This window comes from Halichondria panicea, chromosome 3 (genome assembly GCF_963675165.1).
Source record: "Halichondria panicea chromosome 3, odHalPani1.1, whole genome shotgun sequence".
Classification (NCBI taxonomy): Eukaryota; Metazoa; Porifera; class Demospongiae; order Suberitida; family Halichondriidae; genus Halichondria; species Halichondria panicea.
The window spans coordinates 4,979,684-4,994,685 of NC_087379.1; the positions used below are offsets into that span (position 1 = coordinate 4,979,684).

Consider the following 15,002-nt stretch of genomic DNA (forward strand, 5'->3'; position numbering starts at 1 on the left):
AAAGAGCTATAGTGATTATACACACTGTATCCTTGCTGTTTACGTGACGTGCTATACATAATATATCCCTTTGATGATTTCACTTCCTAGCTAAGTCGCAATTTGCTGCACTAATTATAACAGAAACCTAATATTTGCTTCCATCCACTCATTCAGCTGCATGTGGGTTCCAACTTAGAGTCCTCGACCATAATGTTATAGAGCTTTGCTTGCATGTCTGTCTCCTGCATGCCTTATATATATTATGCATGTACAAACCTTCTCACCCAAAAATTGACCTCCCAACTAGGTACATCTACGGCTTACATATTAGTACTATGACACTTTCAGCTTTTATGAATAGTATTTTTATAATCATGCATGCTTCCAGTAATTGTTTGATCAACAAATGTGAATATTGCTACAGACTGAATAAAATGTTAGTCCTCTAGCTTTTCAAATTGTGCCTAAAATCCTCTGAACGATCCTGGGGAAGACACCTCCAGAATCACAGTCAAGATACTTCCTATCCCTGGGACTATGTGATCGGTACACTTCTCTCCACACATCTTCTCAATCAATTGACCCTCACTTCCAAATCCATCGTACACCGCAACAGAATTAGACGAGCATTGCTCACTGTTGGGAATATCAAAATACTTGAAACGAACTTGGGCAGAACCGAAGGTAATCCAAGTACATGAAATTGTACCAGTGATAGGGCCTGAGGGAAGATTAGCAGGTCCGAAACGTTGACCCATCGGCATGACTCCACCGCAAGCAAAGTTTCCTTGAGGGTTGGATAGTAAAACAGGGCAATTCGGAGTGGGTGGTGGTAGTGTAGTTGGGGCAATGGTGGTTGGAGGTGTAGGGGGTCTAGTAGTTGGCCTGGTGGTGGGTAGGGGAGTGGTTGGATCTGGTGATGTCGTGGCTACTGTAGTTGGCCTGGTGGTAGGTAGGGGAGTGGTTGGACAGACTATCGTGTACTCAATCCTGAATCCCGTACGTTTTGGTCCATGATATGGTCCAGCAAAGAAGTATAGTCTGGTATTGCCAATTGCAGTGATGAGAGAAGGTCTACCAAGATCACAAATGGTGTGAATTAAGCCGGTAGTATTGTGGATCTTCAAATAATCTTTGGGACAGTTTTCAGTTGTTTTTCCAGCTATCCCAAAAGCTAAATCATCAAATGTGAGGCGAACATTGCATCCTGGAGAAGGAACTTGGATGTTCCATTCACAGTTAAAATTTAAGGGGTAGTTCGTGGGCCAGGCAGGTGTTTGGAAGCTTCCAGAGGCACCTGTGAAAAGACTTGGCCCACATATACTAGCAGGTGTGGGGGGCTGTATGGTCGGTGTTGTCGTGGAAATTGTGGTCGTTCTGGTTGTGGGTGGAGGGACAGTAGTTGGAGTAGTAGGGGGAGCAACAGTTGGTGGGGCTGTATATGAAGTAATGTATTAGATCATAATTATAAAAGGATAGAATTGATTTTTCTAAGGCATCTGTATATAGCTGGTCTTATGTGTATAAAAATAATTTCTGCGAAACATGAACGAATGATCAAATGTGGGATCTCATTTGTTTACCGCCAACATATGCTAAACAGATCATTGTATAACTTATGTGTTCTCTCTTTCCAACACACACCCACACTCATATGCATGGGAAATTGTTTTAGTGCCCACACGATCTGAAAACATGTACATATTTAGTAATGTCCCTAGCTCACATAGTAATGAAAAATACTTGTGGTGACTTACCAGTAGGTGGTGTTGTTGTGCAGCTCAGACCATCTGCTTGTAGGTAGTAGCCAGGATTACATTTGCATATATAAGAGCCTCCAGTGTTGTCACAAATATGATCACATCCTCCATTATCGTATGCACACTCATTGAAATCTGCACGAAAACAAGTGTTTGTGTACATGATCATGACAATCACAGTTAGTGTTTATGCATGTGTTGAGGTAGGCAATTCGAGTTAAATGCTATTATTATAGCCTCTGAAAACATTAGAGCTGCATTATTCACTTACCAAAGCAAGTACTTGCTGCTGGAGAGTGATAGTATCCATTTTTACATTCACAGCGGTACGATCCGTCAAGATTTGTGCATGTGTGACATCTGTTTGATTGGCCACCACACTCATTGATGTCTGTAGTCAATTATGCACATGCATGGTAGGTTAAAATAATGTATACATCATAACTATAGAAAGTATAATTATGACCATGCAGGCCAGTCTAAATAATTATTGTGGTTTCAAATTCTGATTGTAGAATGCACTTCACTCCGTGCTATAGGATGGTAAATTTATGTTCTACATATCTACGTACAGTCAAATTGTGTAAACCGCTAGCCAATTAAAGTACCTACCAATTGTTGAGAAGTCCACCCGAAGTCCCCGCGGTGTACCAGGTCCTGTGTTGCTACTATCAGTGTGGTAGTAGACAGTTGCTGTGTTGTCATACACATAGTTTGAGGTGTATATCATGCTAGAGCTGCAAAATTTGCCATCTCTAGCATTTCTTGAAAGATATTCACCATCCTCGGGGTTTATAGATCGTCCAGTAAATACTTGGACATAGTCTTTAATGCACCCAGCACTGTAATTGGAGAGTGTATCTGATAAGAGTCTGAGAACAACTCATACTTGTACATGTTTTGACAAATATTTTGTACTGCTACAAATCCGCCAAAATAACAGAGAAAAATCTGAAAACGCCAAAATTACTACCCGTCTATAATAGTTAACATTAAGGTAACTATCCATTCTAGAACTGAAACACTAGATTGTAGTAGTTTGCCAAACCATAAACATACATTAAGGTGTCTGCTATGTCAATCAAAAGTAAAGGGCGTACAGACAATGGAATCTATGAGTGTATATTATACACAGTAACGATTAATAGTTTTCTGGCAGCGAAGTTACCTCTGCTCTAGGCTGAGTCCTGGAAAACTCAGGCGAACTCTGTATCCTTCAGGCACCCGAATCACCCATGCACACCTCTGATTCACAATATGGTTGGGATAACTCGGCGAGTAGAATGTTCCACTTTTACCTTCAATGACTCCACCGCATGTGATTCCATCCGGAAGGGTCAGGGCTTTAGTACTTTGTGGGTAGGTGCTAATCGGGGGCCTTGTAGAACCTAATATTATAGTATAAAATATATTACACTTACTAGTACTATGCAGGCAGGACACTCACCACATCGATAAAGGGCATTTGCTTTAAGAATATCCAAAGGGCTTAGTTCTTGTGCAGAGCCGAACACAATTCCCCTGTCTATCGCTACAATAGTCGGATTGCTACGGGACTTTGCAAACGAAGTACCAGTGTAGTGCATAATGCTGGCATAGTCATAGCCATAACCTAATGTAAGTGTTTGACTAGGTCTAGCTTTCGCAAAATTGCCTGCTTGTCCATTACGGATGTTATTTGTGATTACGTTTACGTACTGATCCCGGTCATGCCGAGTGTGCTCATGATAAAATCCTATTGCATGTCCTATCTCATGAATAGCTGTTCTCAAATACACACATCCCGGACCCAGAGAGACACCTTGAGGTTAATAATTGCGATGCAGACGTCCAACATAAGAATAGCACCTAGCATAAAATGGTGTTATGAACATGCTTTCCACAGTCAAATTATCATAAACACAAATCTATAATGAGACAAACTTACCCATCTCCTGAAAGGATATAGATGAAGTAGGGCTCAGTTTTGCGAGGAAAGAATCGAAGACAAGTTCTGTCTTCCCAGTGCCTCATTGCCTGCAGGATTACTTCCCTCTCATTTTCTGAATGTTAGAAAGAACAGCTGTGTGAGCTTTTGTTAGATACAAAGCAAACTAATCAAATTAATACATCTTTAGCAGGGGCGGATCCAGGAAAAATGAAAGGGGGGGGGGCTAGTAGAAAGGGGTGAAGCCCCGTACGAGGGTGGCAGAGCCACCCAGGGGGTGGGTATGGGAGGGGGCTTTTTTGATTTTTACAATTTGCTCACACTTTTACCTTTGAACTGTCATAATTATTAATAAGTGAATACTGAATATGAAAAAGTTAATACAAAAAACTCGTTCTAATCAACAAAAGGATGTATACTGTAGATGTTACATCTACATTCATGCACTCTTGGTACATGAAAGAATCACAATGCCTACCAAGACTGCACTGAGAGTGAGAGAAGGTAAGGCTGCTTCCTTGCAACTAGCTGAAAAAGTCTGGTATCTGCTCCGTGTTGCAGCTCAACAGCAGCCTAGCCTAGGAAGAGAGGCCAGGGATATGATCGAGGCTACAAAACATTGCACAAGGAGCTGACTCAGCAACAGCAATAGTTGACCTATGCACTTTATTAGTAGCTAGCTAGCTAGTATATGCAGCAGGGGCAGATCCAGGATTTAAGGAAGGGGAGTTCTTATAGTACTTCTTGTCCGCGCAAAGCGTGGGCAAGAAGTTCACTCGGCGCACAGCGCCGAAATTTTTATGACCACGCCCCTTTTAAAGTACCACGCCCACTAATTAACCCTCGTGTTCTCCCTCTAGATGGGCGTGCCCGTCCCCAGCCATAAAAATGGGGGGACGGGTTTCAGCCCTATCTAGCATTCGTTCTGCTGCAGAAAATCATGCAGCACCAATCAGATTGCAGACTGCTTACGTAATACATTTTAAGCACCAATCGGATTGTATAATTCTTACGTAATGCATTCCTTGGCTTCCCAGCTCCTCCCCTTCTCTGCAGCAAGCTGAGCTCTGTGGTTAGAGGCGCGGCTAATATTAACTATATTCATAGTTAGTACGGGAACAGCAGAACGAATGCTAAATAGGGCTGAAACCCGTCCCCCCATTTTTATGGCTGGGGACGGGCACGCCCATCTATTCTCCCTCATGATTTATAAACACAGGAGAGATGGTTGTGACTGGAGGAAAGATAGTAGTGGTCCCCAGTGGAAAGACAGACGGTGGTGGCTGGTGAAGAGGAGACTTGGCTATAGACTTGTAGAACTTGACCATCAATATATTAATGATTATAGCAATTATACATGTAAGTATGCAGTGTCATTCAATATGCAGTGTCATGCACTCTCCCTTACCTGAAACTTTCCTCTTCTTACACCAGGAGTCAAGGATTCATGGCTAGATATAATAATATTATCGCTTGACAACGGTGTGTTACTCACAGGGTGACTTTGTGAAAGCTCGCGAACTGCTACAGCAAGTAGACTGGGACAACATACTACACACAGAAGATATTGACACCTGTTGGGAGAAATGGCAAACCTTGTTCCTGAATATAATGAACCAATGCATACCCAAAAAAACTCTTCCTCGCCGAAAGCACCTACCATGGATTAACCACTCGCTCTTATCATCTATTAAACAGAGAAACTCCTTACTAAAGAAATACAAGTTAACTGGTAACCCAGTAACTCTTCTACACTTTAAATACACAAGGAACAAAATTACCTCTGAACTTCGTAAAGCCAAAAGAGCTTTCTTTAAGAAACTCCATCACGCTGACTCTAAGACTTTTTGGAAACTGTACAAAACTCTCAACAGGAAGGAAACTAATATACCCTCTCTAAGATGCCCACTGTCTGGCACTGTGACAAATAGTCGAGCTAAAGCAAACATTCTCAATGAACAATTCTTCAAAAACTTCAACAACCATTCTGGCAATTTACCAGGAAACAGCCTGTTTGACACTAATACTCTGTCTAATTTACCTGATGACTTCCTTTGCTCAGAGGATATACTTCTTCCACTTCTCACTACGCTGGATGTAAAAAAATCAACTGGAGCGGACGGCATCTCAGCTCTAATGCTAAAAAACACTGCACATTCTATAACCCCTAGCCTCTCCAAACTTTTCAATCTCTCTATCAAAACTGGTAAGGTTCCCAGAGACTGGAAGTTCGCCCATGTGGTCCCAATCCCAAAGTCTGGTGACAGAGAAAATCCTGCGAACTATAGACCAATATCTATTCTGCCTGTCATCAGCAAAATTCTGGAGAGGCACATACTGAGCGTCATGACAACCCACCTCAATACTAACTCTCCCCTGTCCTCTCAACAATGGGGATTATCTGCGGGGAAATCCACAACTGCAGCCCTCATATCTTTTTCACATGACTGCCTTCAATCCCTGGATGGGGGTAAAGAGATGTGTTTGGTGTTTTTCGATCTCAGCAAGGCCTTTGACTCAGTCCCTCACCTTCCTTTGCTAAACAAACTAAAACAAATTGGATTAAACCCATTCATCACCAAATGGATTGAAAGCTATCTATCGGGAAGGCTCCAGCTGGTTGTTCTTGATGGTGTAGAATCAAGCCTCCTACCTGTGATTTCAGGAGTCCATCAGGGGTCTATTCTTGGCCCTCTACTCTTCCTAATCTATATTGACAAGGCTGCCAGCTGTGTGTCATGGAGCAGCATGGCAATGTATGCTGACGACATCGCACTCTACAGGTCAATCAGTTCACAATCTGACTACTCAAAACTCCAGGATGATGTGAACTCACTCTGTAACTGGATATCCCACAATCACTTGAAGTTAAACGTTCAAAAATGTTGCTACATGACCTTCTCTAGGAAACACTCACCCACACTTTCGAACTCCACTCTTACTATTGACGACAATTTTTCTCTCTCCAGGGTAGATGTTTTCAAATACCTTGGTGTCAACTTTTCAAGTGATTTCTCCTGGACCAAGCATATTACTTCTACATGCAATAAATCGAGAAAACTTATTGGCATGCTCCACAGGAGCTTTTACAAATACTCGAAACCTGACTCTACCTCAAACTTATACAAATCACTAATTAGACCTCACTTAGAATACGCCTCTGCTGTCTGGAGTCCCCACTTGGCTAAGGACATCAAGTTACTGGAGGACACCCAGAAGTTTGCCCTCAAAGTGTGCACAAAGAAATGGGATGAGAATTATGAGACACTGCTAACCATGTGCAACATAAAAACGCTAGCTATGCGTCGGAGCATAGTCAGACTCTGCCTACTCTTCAAGATCATATCAGGGGACATAACCTATCCGAATCTTCCGTTCACCATTAAAGTCCAGCCTTACCAATTAAGACATCTGAACACTACACAGCTTTCGGTCCCATTTGCGACATCTAATAACTTCAAATTTCCCTTCTTCGCAGATACTATTACAGCCTGGAATAGTTTAGGTTTTGACACAGTTGGCATATCACTTGCAAAAATAAGTTACTGTAGATTAATTAAGTGTACATGTCGGTTGTTGTGTATTGTTTTTGTTAGGTAACTGATTTGAATTAGCTACTATTCTGCTATTTTCTGTTACCTTTGCTGTATGCATAAATTTGTTTAATAAAAAAAATAAAAAAAAAAAAAATATGGCTGCAGTAGCCAGCCCCACCCTCTTGTTATGTACATGTAGAGAGAACCCGCCCCACCCTTTTATTATGCAAAGAGAACCAGCCCCACCCTTTTATTAAGCAGAGAGGACGTACTTTGTACGACTTTGTCACGACAGTACAGTTAGCTAGCTAGCTAATATATACAAGCTGGAAGGGTAGTTCGTACGAACCCAACGAACTACCTCTGGATCCGCCCCTGTGCAGTATGTCTATAGCTAGCCTACATCCTTTATACTCTTAGTAGCTAGACTTGGCTGTTGTCTAGCATCTCTTAAGTCAGTGAGTTTACATGCAGATGCATAAATAACAAGGTTGGTGGCAAAATTGTTGTAACCTCAGACTAGAAATACATAGGTAGTTTTTCAAAAGGGGGGGCTTCAGCCCCTCAAAACTACGCCCTGGATCCGCCCCTGTTTAGAGACACCACATTTGTAATCTAAGTCACGTCTGGTAACTACCAGTCTATCACATATCATCTTACCACTAAAGTCTGAAGAAATGGTGTATGGTACTCGTGCATCCGGCCATAGAGCGCTGGAATGAAGTATCGCATTTCTCCTAGTTTTTGTCTGATCTGTGGACTGATTCTTGCCGTGAGGAACTTCGATGAATGCCATGTCTCCAATGTGCTTTATCATGGCTGCAGATTAATTTTATAGATACTGTACTATGACATTGATACAACCACAAACCTGCTTTGGCTGAAGGGTCTGAGAAATGTCCATTAAACTCATCTTTGACCTCCTCTACATTCTTGTCTGTTGATTTCTCATGAGTGGAAGATGCCAGGTGAAATATGAGCAGAAGAGTTATGAAGATTTGCTGTAGCATTCTGTTTGTCTGTAGTGAGTTAGTAGTTCAGCTTTCTGGTTATTGGTTGACTACTAACCTGACTACTCATCTCCCAGTCACACTGACAGTGTGAAAATGGACTATATACAAACTATCGTGCTTTTGTCTGTGCCTCTCATCTGTGGTACGCTGAGTTATTTTATAGGATAGTATAGTAATCCTGGTATTGCCAGTTTGTGGTTTCTAAAGTTTCCAGCTGCCCACGCATTCTTGAGATCTGACACTGGTGACCTTAGACACAGGAAGAGTTGCTATGAAACCTACACTAACATGATAATAGCCATCTCCTTTTTAAGTATCTATGCATGTTTTGTCATTATGCATTACCTAATTTGGAGAACACAGCAGTTTAGCATACCTATAGAACAATATAAATCTGAAAGGTGAACACTAATCCGATTTTAGCTGAGCATAGGTCTATTAGGTTTTCTTGTCTCCTCCCCTCTGATGCCACCTCTTTCACGCAGTATTGCTGATCTTGCCAAAATGAAGCCATGTGTTAATTTGTGCATGTGTATAAATTATATGCTGTTTATGATGTCAAAACTAATACCGTATAGCGCGAAATTTTCGAGGCACTTCCTCTACATTGCACACAATGTTCGTAGAATGACTGCTTACCGGAAGCCACGCCTTTAATCTCTTTGTACGTTATGCCAGATAATTCTAATTTTCTAATTAAAGAATAATTTTATTTTCATGTAGGATTGCTAACCCACAAAATCAGCGAAAATTAAGCACCTCGAAAATTTCGCGCTATATATAGCTATACGGTAGTACCAAAATAATGAAATGACTTGCTACGTAACACTGTATCTAGCCTCGAATCCAGGCCGATTAAAATACATATACGGCCTGGTTTCGAGGCTACACGTACATCCAGCATTGAATCAAAATAAGGATAATGACGCCCTCGACCCCTCATCCTGTTTTAACAGGAAGTGGATCAGTGTGCCGAGAACTATTGTGACCATTCATCAGTTGTGTTAATTCAATTGCAATTTCACACTTCCATGCTGCTCTGACAAATTTATAGGTAGATTTACTGCTGTGACGCGAATAAACCATTCCGGTCAATATCTTTTAGGCCAATTAGGAGATTGGTATACCACTTTGGTTTGTACGTTACGGTTACTTGGAAGTGGAGGTGTAGTGAGAGGAAGGTACGGTAGTAGGACGAGAGGTGCATGAGTCTAGTGGTTGGATGTGGTGTTGTCGTGGCAACTGTAGTTTGCCAGGTGATGGATGGGGGAGTAGTTGGACGTGGTGTTGTCGTGGCTACTGTAGTTGGTATAGTTTTGGGTGAGGGAGTGTATGGTCAGACTGCATGTGATTGTCATATGTACTCAATCCTGAATCCCTTACAAAGAGGTCCACGAGTTGGTGTCTCGTATTAATCGTACGATCGTATTGTTTCTGACCGGCAAATATTAATTTTCAATATAAAACACAGTCATAGTTACTGTGTTGAGCTCTTATCTAGGTGAAAAGGAATTCTAGACAGGCTAGAAAAATTAGCTAACAGGCTCCTAGCTATAGGCAAAAAAATAGCGGTTACAGCATAGTTGTTACAGACAAATTGACTTCACAGTGTAAACTTAACCAAATTCTTAGATCGAGACAAAAACATCAACTGACAGGCAAAGTGAAGTGAGGCAAAAAGGTGAATACATGCATGGAACGGAGCCCCAGAGGCTCACACAACAACAAATTAAATGGCATTACAATGAGAATTGTTAAAAGAAAAGAGTATGATATCAACATCATCACATCAAATTAATTATGGTTTAATTCTACTTTGTCTACATAATTTATTAATACACGTGCATTGAGCAAATGAACATATACTGTCTATAAAGCCCAGCCACACACATTGAACAACAAAACATGCTGTCTGGTTATGTTGGTGATTTAGTTTTTCCAATGTAATAATAATAACGAACACGCTATGATTCACAGCAAAATATATGGCTTTCAGTGATTAGAATAAAGTGACGATCAAAATATATTATGTGAAATAATTATGATTTATATAAATGTTGGTTTATCACTTAAATTTGTTTAAATTGTGCATAGAATCCTCTGAACGATCCTGGGGAAGACACCCGCAGAGTCACGGTCATAATATTTCCTGTCCCTGTGACTGTGTACTCGCCACACTTCTCCCCACACATCTTCTCAATCAATGGAGAATTTGAACCAGTTCCAAATCCATTGTGCACCGAAACAGAATTAGACGAACATTGCCTACTGCTGGGAATATCGAAATAATTGAACACGACTTGGAATGGTCCAACACCGAAAATTATCCAATTGCATTCAGGCTTTGTGGTGCCAAGGAAAGGGCCAAAGGGCAGATTAGTAGGTCCGAAACTTTGACCTATCTGGAAGAATCCACCACAACTGAACGTTCCTTGAGGGTTGGATGGTAAAACAGGGCAATTCGGAGTAGGTGGTGGTAGCGTAGTGGGAGCGAGGGTGGTTGGAGGTGTAGTCGTGGTAGAACGAGTGGTGGGTCTAGTAGTTGGCCTGGTGGTGGGCGGGGGAGTGGTTGGATCTGGTGATGTCGTGGCTACTGTAGTTGGCCTGGTGATGGGCGAGGGAGTGGTTGGACAGACTATCGTGTACTCAATCCTGAATCCCGTACGTTTTGGTCCATGATATGGTCCAGCAAAGAAGTATAGTCTGGTATTGCCAATTGCAGTGATGAGAGAAGGTCTACCAAGGTCACAAATGGTGCGAATTAAGCCGGTAGTATCGTGGATCTTCAAATAATCTTTGGGACAGTTTTCAGTTGTTTTTCCAGCTATCCCAAAAGCTAAATCATCAAATGTGAGGCAAACATTGCATCCTGGAGAAGGAGCTTGGATGTTCCATTCACAGTTAAAATTTAAGGGGTAGGTCGCGGGCCAGGCAGGTGTTTGGAAGCTTCCAGAGGCACCTGTGAAAAGACTTGGCCCACATATACTAGCAGGTGTGGGGGGCTGTGTGGTCGGTGTTGTCGTGGAAATTGTGGTCGTTCTGGTTGTGGGTGGAGGGACAGTAGTTGGAGTAGTAGGGGGAGCAACAGTTGGTGAGGCTGTATATGAAGTAATGTATTAGATCATAATTATTAGATCATAATTATAAAAGGATAGAAATGATTTTTCTAAGGCATCTGTATAGCTGGTATTATGTGTATAAAAATAATTTCTGCGAAACATGAACGAATGATCAAATGTGGGATCTCATTTGTTTACCGCCAACATATGCTAAACAGATCATTGTATAACTTATGTGTTCCCACTATCCCACACACACCCACACTCATATGCATGGGAAATTGTTTTAGTGCCCCACACGATCTGAAAACATGCACATATTTAGTAATGTCCCTAGCTCACATAGTAATGATTTGTGGTGACTTACCAGTAGGTGTTGTTGTGCAGCTCAGACCATCTGCTTGTAGGTAGTAGCCAGGATTACATTTGCATATATAAGAGCCTCCAGTGTTGTCACAAATATGATCACATCCTCCATTATCGTATGCACACTCATTGAAATCTGCACGAAAACAAGTGTTTGTGTAGATGATGACACTCACAGTTAGTGCTTATGCATGTGTTGAGGTAGGCAATTCGAGTTAAATGCTATTATTATAGCCTCTGAAAACATTAGAGCTGCATTATTCACTTACCAAAGCAAGTACTTGCTGCTGGAGAGTGATAGTATCCATTTTTACATTCACAGCGGTACGATCCGTCAAGATTTGTGCATGTGTGACATCTGTTTGATTGGCCACCACACTCATTGATGTCTGTAGTCAATTATGCACATGCATAGTAGGTTAAAATAATGTATACATCATAACTATAGAGAGTATAATTATGACCATGCAGGCCAGTCTAAATAATTATTGTAGTTTCGAATTCTGATTGTAGAATGCACTTCACTCCGTGCTATATATAGGATGGTAAATTTATGTTCTACATATCTACGTACAGTCAAATTGTGTAAACCGCTAGCCAATTAAAGTACCTACCAATTGTTGAGAAGTCCACCCGAAGTCCCCGCGGTGTACCAGGTCCTGTGTTGCTACTATCAGTGTGGTAGTAGACAGTTGCTGTGTTGTCATACACATAGTTTGAGGTGTATATCTGGCTAGAGCTGCAAAATTTGCCATCTCTAGCATTTCTTGAAAGATATTCACCATCCTCGGGGTTTATAGATCGTCCAGTAAATACTTGGACATAGTCTTTAATGCACCCAGCACTGTAATTGGAGAGTGTATCTGATAAGAGTCTGAGAACAACTCATACTTGTACATGTTTTGACAAATATTTTGTACTGCTACAAATCCGCCAAAATAACAGAGAAAAATCTGAAAACGCCAAAATTACTACCCGTCTATAATAGTTAACATTAAGGTAACTATCCATTCTAGAACTGAAACACTAGATTGTAGTAGTTTGCCAAACCACAAACATACATTAAGGTGTCTGCTATGTCAATCAAAAGTAAAGGGCGTACAGACAATGGAATCTATGAGTGTATATTATACACAGTAACGATTAATAGTTTTCTGGCAGCGAAGTTACCTCTGCTCTAGGCGGAGTCCTGGAAAACTCAGGCGAACTCTGTATCCTTCAGGGACCCGAATCACCCATGCACACCTCTGATTCACAATATGGTTGGGATAACTCGGCGAGTAGAATGTTCCACTTTTACCTTCCATGACTCCACCGCATGTGATTCCGTCCGGAAGGGTCAGGGCTTTAGTACTTTGTGGGTAGGTGCTAATTGGGGGCCTTGTAGAACCTAATATTATAGTATAAAATATATTACACTTACACTTACTAGTACTATGCAGGCAGGACACTCACCACATCGATAAAGGGCATTTGCTTTAAGGATATCCAAAGGGCTTAGTTCTTGTGCAGAGCCGAACACAATTCCTTCGTCTTTCGCTACAATAGTCGGATTGCTACGGGACTTTGCAAACGAAGTACCAGTGTAGTGCATAATGCTGGCATAGTCATAGCCATAACCTAATGTAAGTGTTTGACCAGGTCTAGCTTTCGCAAAATTGCCTGCTTGTCCATTACGGATGTTATTTGTGATTACGTTTACGTACTGATCCCGGTCATGCCGAGTGTGCTCATGATAAAATCCTATTGCATGTCCTATCTCATGAATAGCTGTTCTCAAATACACACATCCCGGACCCAGAGAGACACCTTGAGGTTGATAATTGCGATGCAGACGTCCAACATAAGAATAGCACCTAGATACATGTAAATAAAATGGTGTTATGAACATGCAGTTTGTCTTTCAATATTCAAATTATCATAAACACAATTCTATAATGAGACAAACTTACCCATCTCCTGAAAGGATATAGATGAAGTAGCGTTCTGTTGTGCGAGGAAAAAATCGAAGACAAGTTCTGTCTTCCCAGTGCCTCATTGCCTGCAGGATTACTTCCCTATCATTTTCTGAATGTTAAGAAAGAACAGCTGTGTGAGCTTTTGTTAGACACAAAGCAAACTAATCAAATTAATACATCTTTAGAGACACCCCATTTGTAATCTAAGTCGCGTATGGTAACTACCAGTCTATCACATATCATCTTGCTCTTACCACTAAAGTCAGGAGAAATGGTGTATGGTACTTGTGCATTCGGCCATAGAGCGCTGGAATAACGTATTGCATTTCTCCTAGTTCTTGTCTGATCTGTGGACTGATTCTTGCCGTGAGGAACTTTGATGAATGCCATGTCTCCAATGTGCTTTATCATGGCTGCAAATTAATTTTATAGATACTGTACCATAACATTGATACAATAACAAACCTGCTTTGGCTGAAGGGTCTGAGAAATGTCCATTAAACTCATCTTTGACCTCTTCTACATTCTTGTCTGTTGATTTCTCATGAGTGGAAGATGCCAGGTGAAATATGAGCAGAAGAGTTATGAAGATTTGCTGTAGCATTCTGTTTGTCTGTAGTGAGTTAGTAGTTCAGCTTTCTGGTTATTGGTTGACTACTAACCTGAGTTATTTTATAGGATGGTAATCCTGGTATTGGAAGTTTGTGGTTTCTAAGTTTCCTGCTGCCCACGCAGTCTTGAGATCTGACACTGGTGACCTTAGACACAGGAAGAGTTGCTATGAAGCCTACACTAACATGATAATAGCCATCTCCTTTTTAAGTATCTATGCATGTTTTGTCATTATGCATTACCTAATTTGGAGAACACAGCAGTTTAGCATACCTATAAGAACTTAAATCTGAAAGGTGAACACTACTCCGATTTTAGCTGAGCATAGGTCTATTAGGTTTTTCTCGTCTCCTCCCCTGCCTGATGCCACCTCTTTCACGCAGTATTGCTGATCTTGCCAAAATGAAGCCATGTGTTAATTTGTGCATGTGTATAAATTATATGCTGTTTATGATGTCAAAACTAATACCGTATAGCGCGAAATTTTCGAGGCACTTCCTCTACATTGCACACAATGTTCGTAGAATGACTGCTTACCGGAAGCCACGCCTTTAATCTCTTTGTACGTTATGCCAGTTTTAATTAAAGAATAATTTTATTTTCACGTAGGATTGCTACCCACAAAATCAGCGAAAATTAAGCGCCTCGAACATTTCGCGCTATATATAGCTATACGGTAGTACATAGGGTCACCAAAATAATGAAATGAATTGCTACGTAACACTGTATCTAGCCTCGAATCCAGGCCGATTAAAATACATAATACGGCCTGGTTTCGAGGCTACACGT

The 15,002-nt window shown here is 41.2% G+C and overlaps 2 protein-coding genes across 3 annotated transcripts; both read right to left on the minus strand.

The window, feature by feature from the left end:
* Positions 1-324: 324 nt before the first annotated feature.
* Positions 325-4,870, minus strand: LOC135333705 (deleted in malignant brain tumors 1 protein-like). The gene is made up of 8 exons (XM_064528724.1): positions 4,683-4,870; positions 3,670-3,784; positions 3,190-3,590; positions 2,911-3,130; positions 2,355-2,584; positions 2,014-2,133; positions 1,740-1,877; positions 325-1,417 (listed from the first exon to the last, which is right to left on the minus strand). Exons 3-8 carry the CDS (start codon positions 3,326-3,328, stop codon positions 447-449), a joined length of 1,818 nt encoding a protein of 605 aa, XP_064384794.1. The 5' UTR covers positions 3,329-3,590; positions 3,670-3,784; positions 4,683-4,870; the 3' UTR covers positions 325-446.
* Positions 4,871-9,829: 4,959 nt separating this feature from the next.
* LOC135333675 (tolloid-like protein 1) lies at positions 9,830-14,287 on the minus strand. 2 transcript variants are annotated; one of them, XM_064528685.1, is made up of 9 exons: positions 14,067-14,287; positions 13,856-14,014; positions 13,596-13,710; positions 13,099-13,499; positions 12,814-13,033; positions 12,258-12,487; positions 11,913-12,032; positions 11,645-11,779; positions 9,830-11,315 (listed from the first exon to the last, which is right to left on the minus strand). In XM_064528685.1, exons 1-9 carry the CDS (start codon positions 14,203-14,205, stop codon positions 10,288-10,290), a joined length of 2,547 nt encoding a protein of 848 aa, XP_064384755.1. In that variant the 5' UTR covers positions 14,206-14,287; the 3' UTR covers positions 9,830-10,287. The 2 variants fall into 2 exon arrangements, with proteins under 2 accessions (XP_064384755.1, XP_064384756.1); XM_064528686.1 differs by having other exon boundaries at positions 13,596-13,684; positions 14,067-14,209.
* Positions 14,288-15,002: the final 715 nt, after the last annotated feature.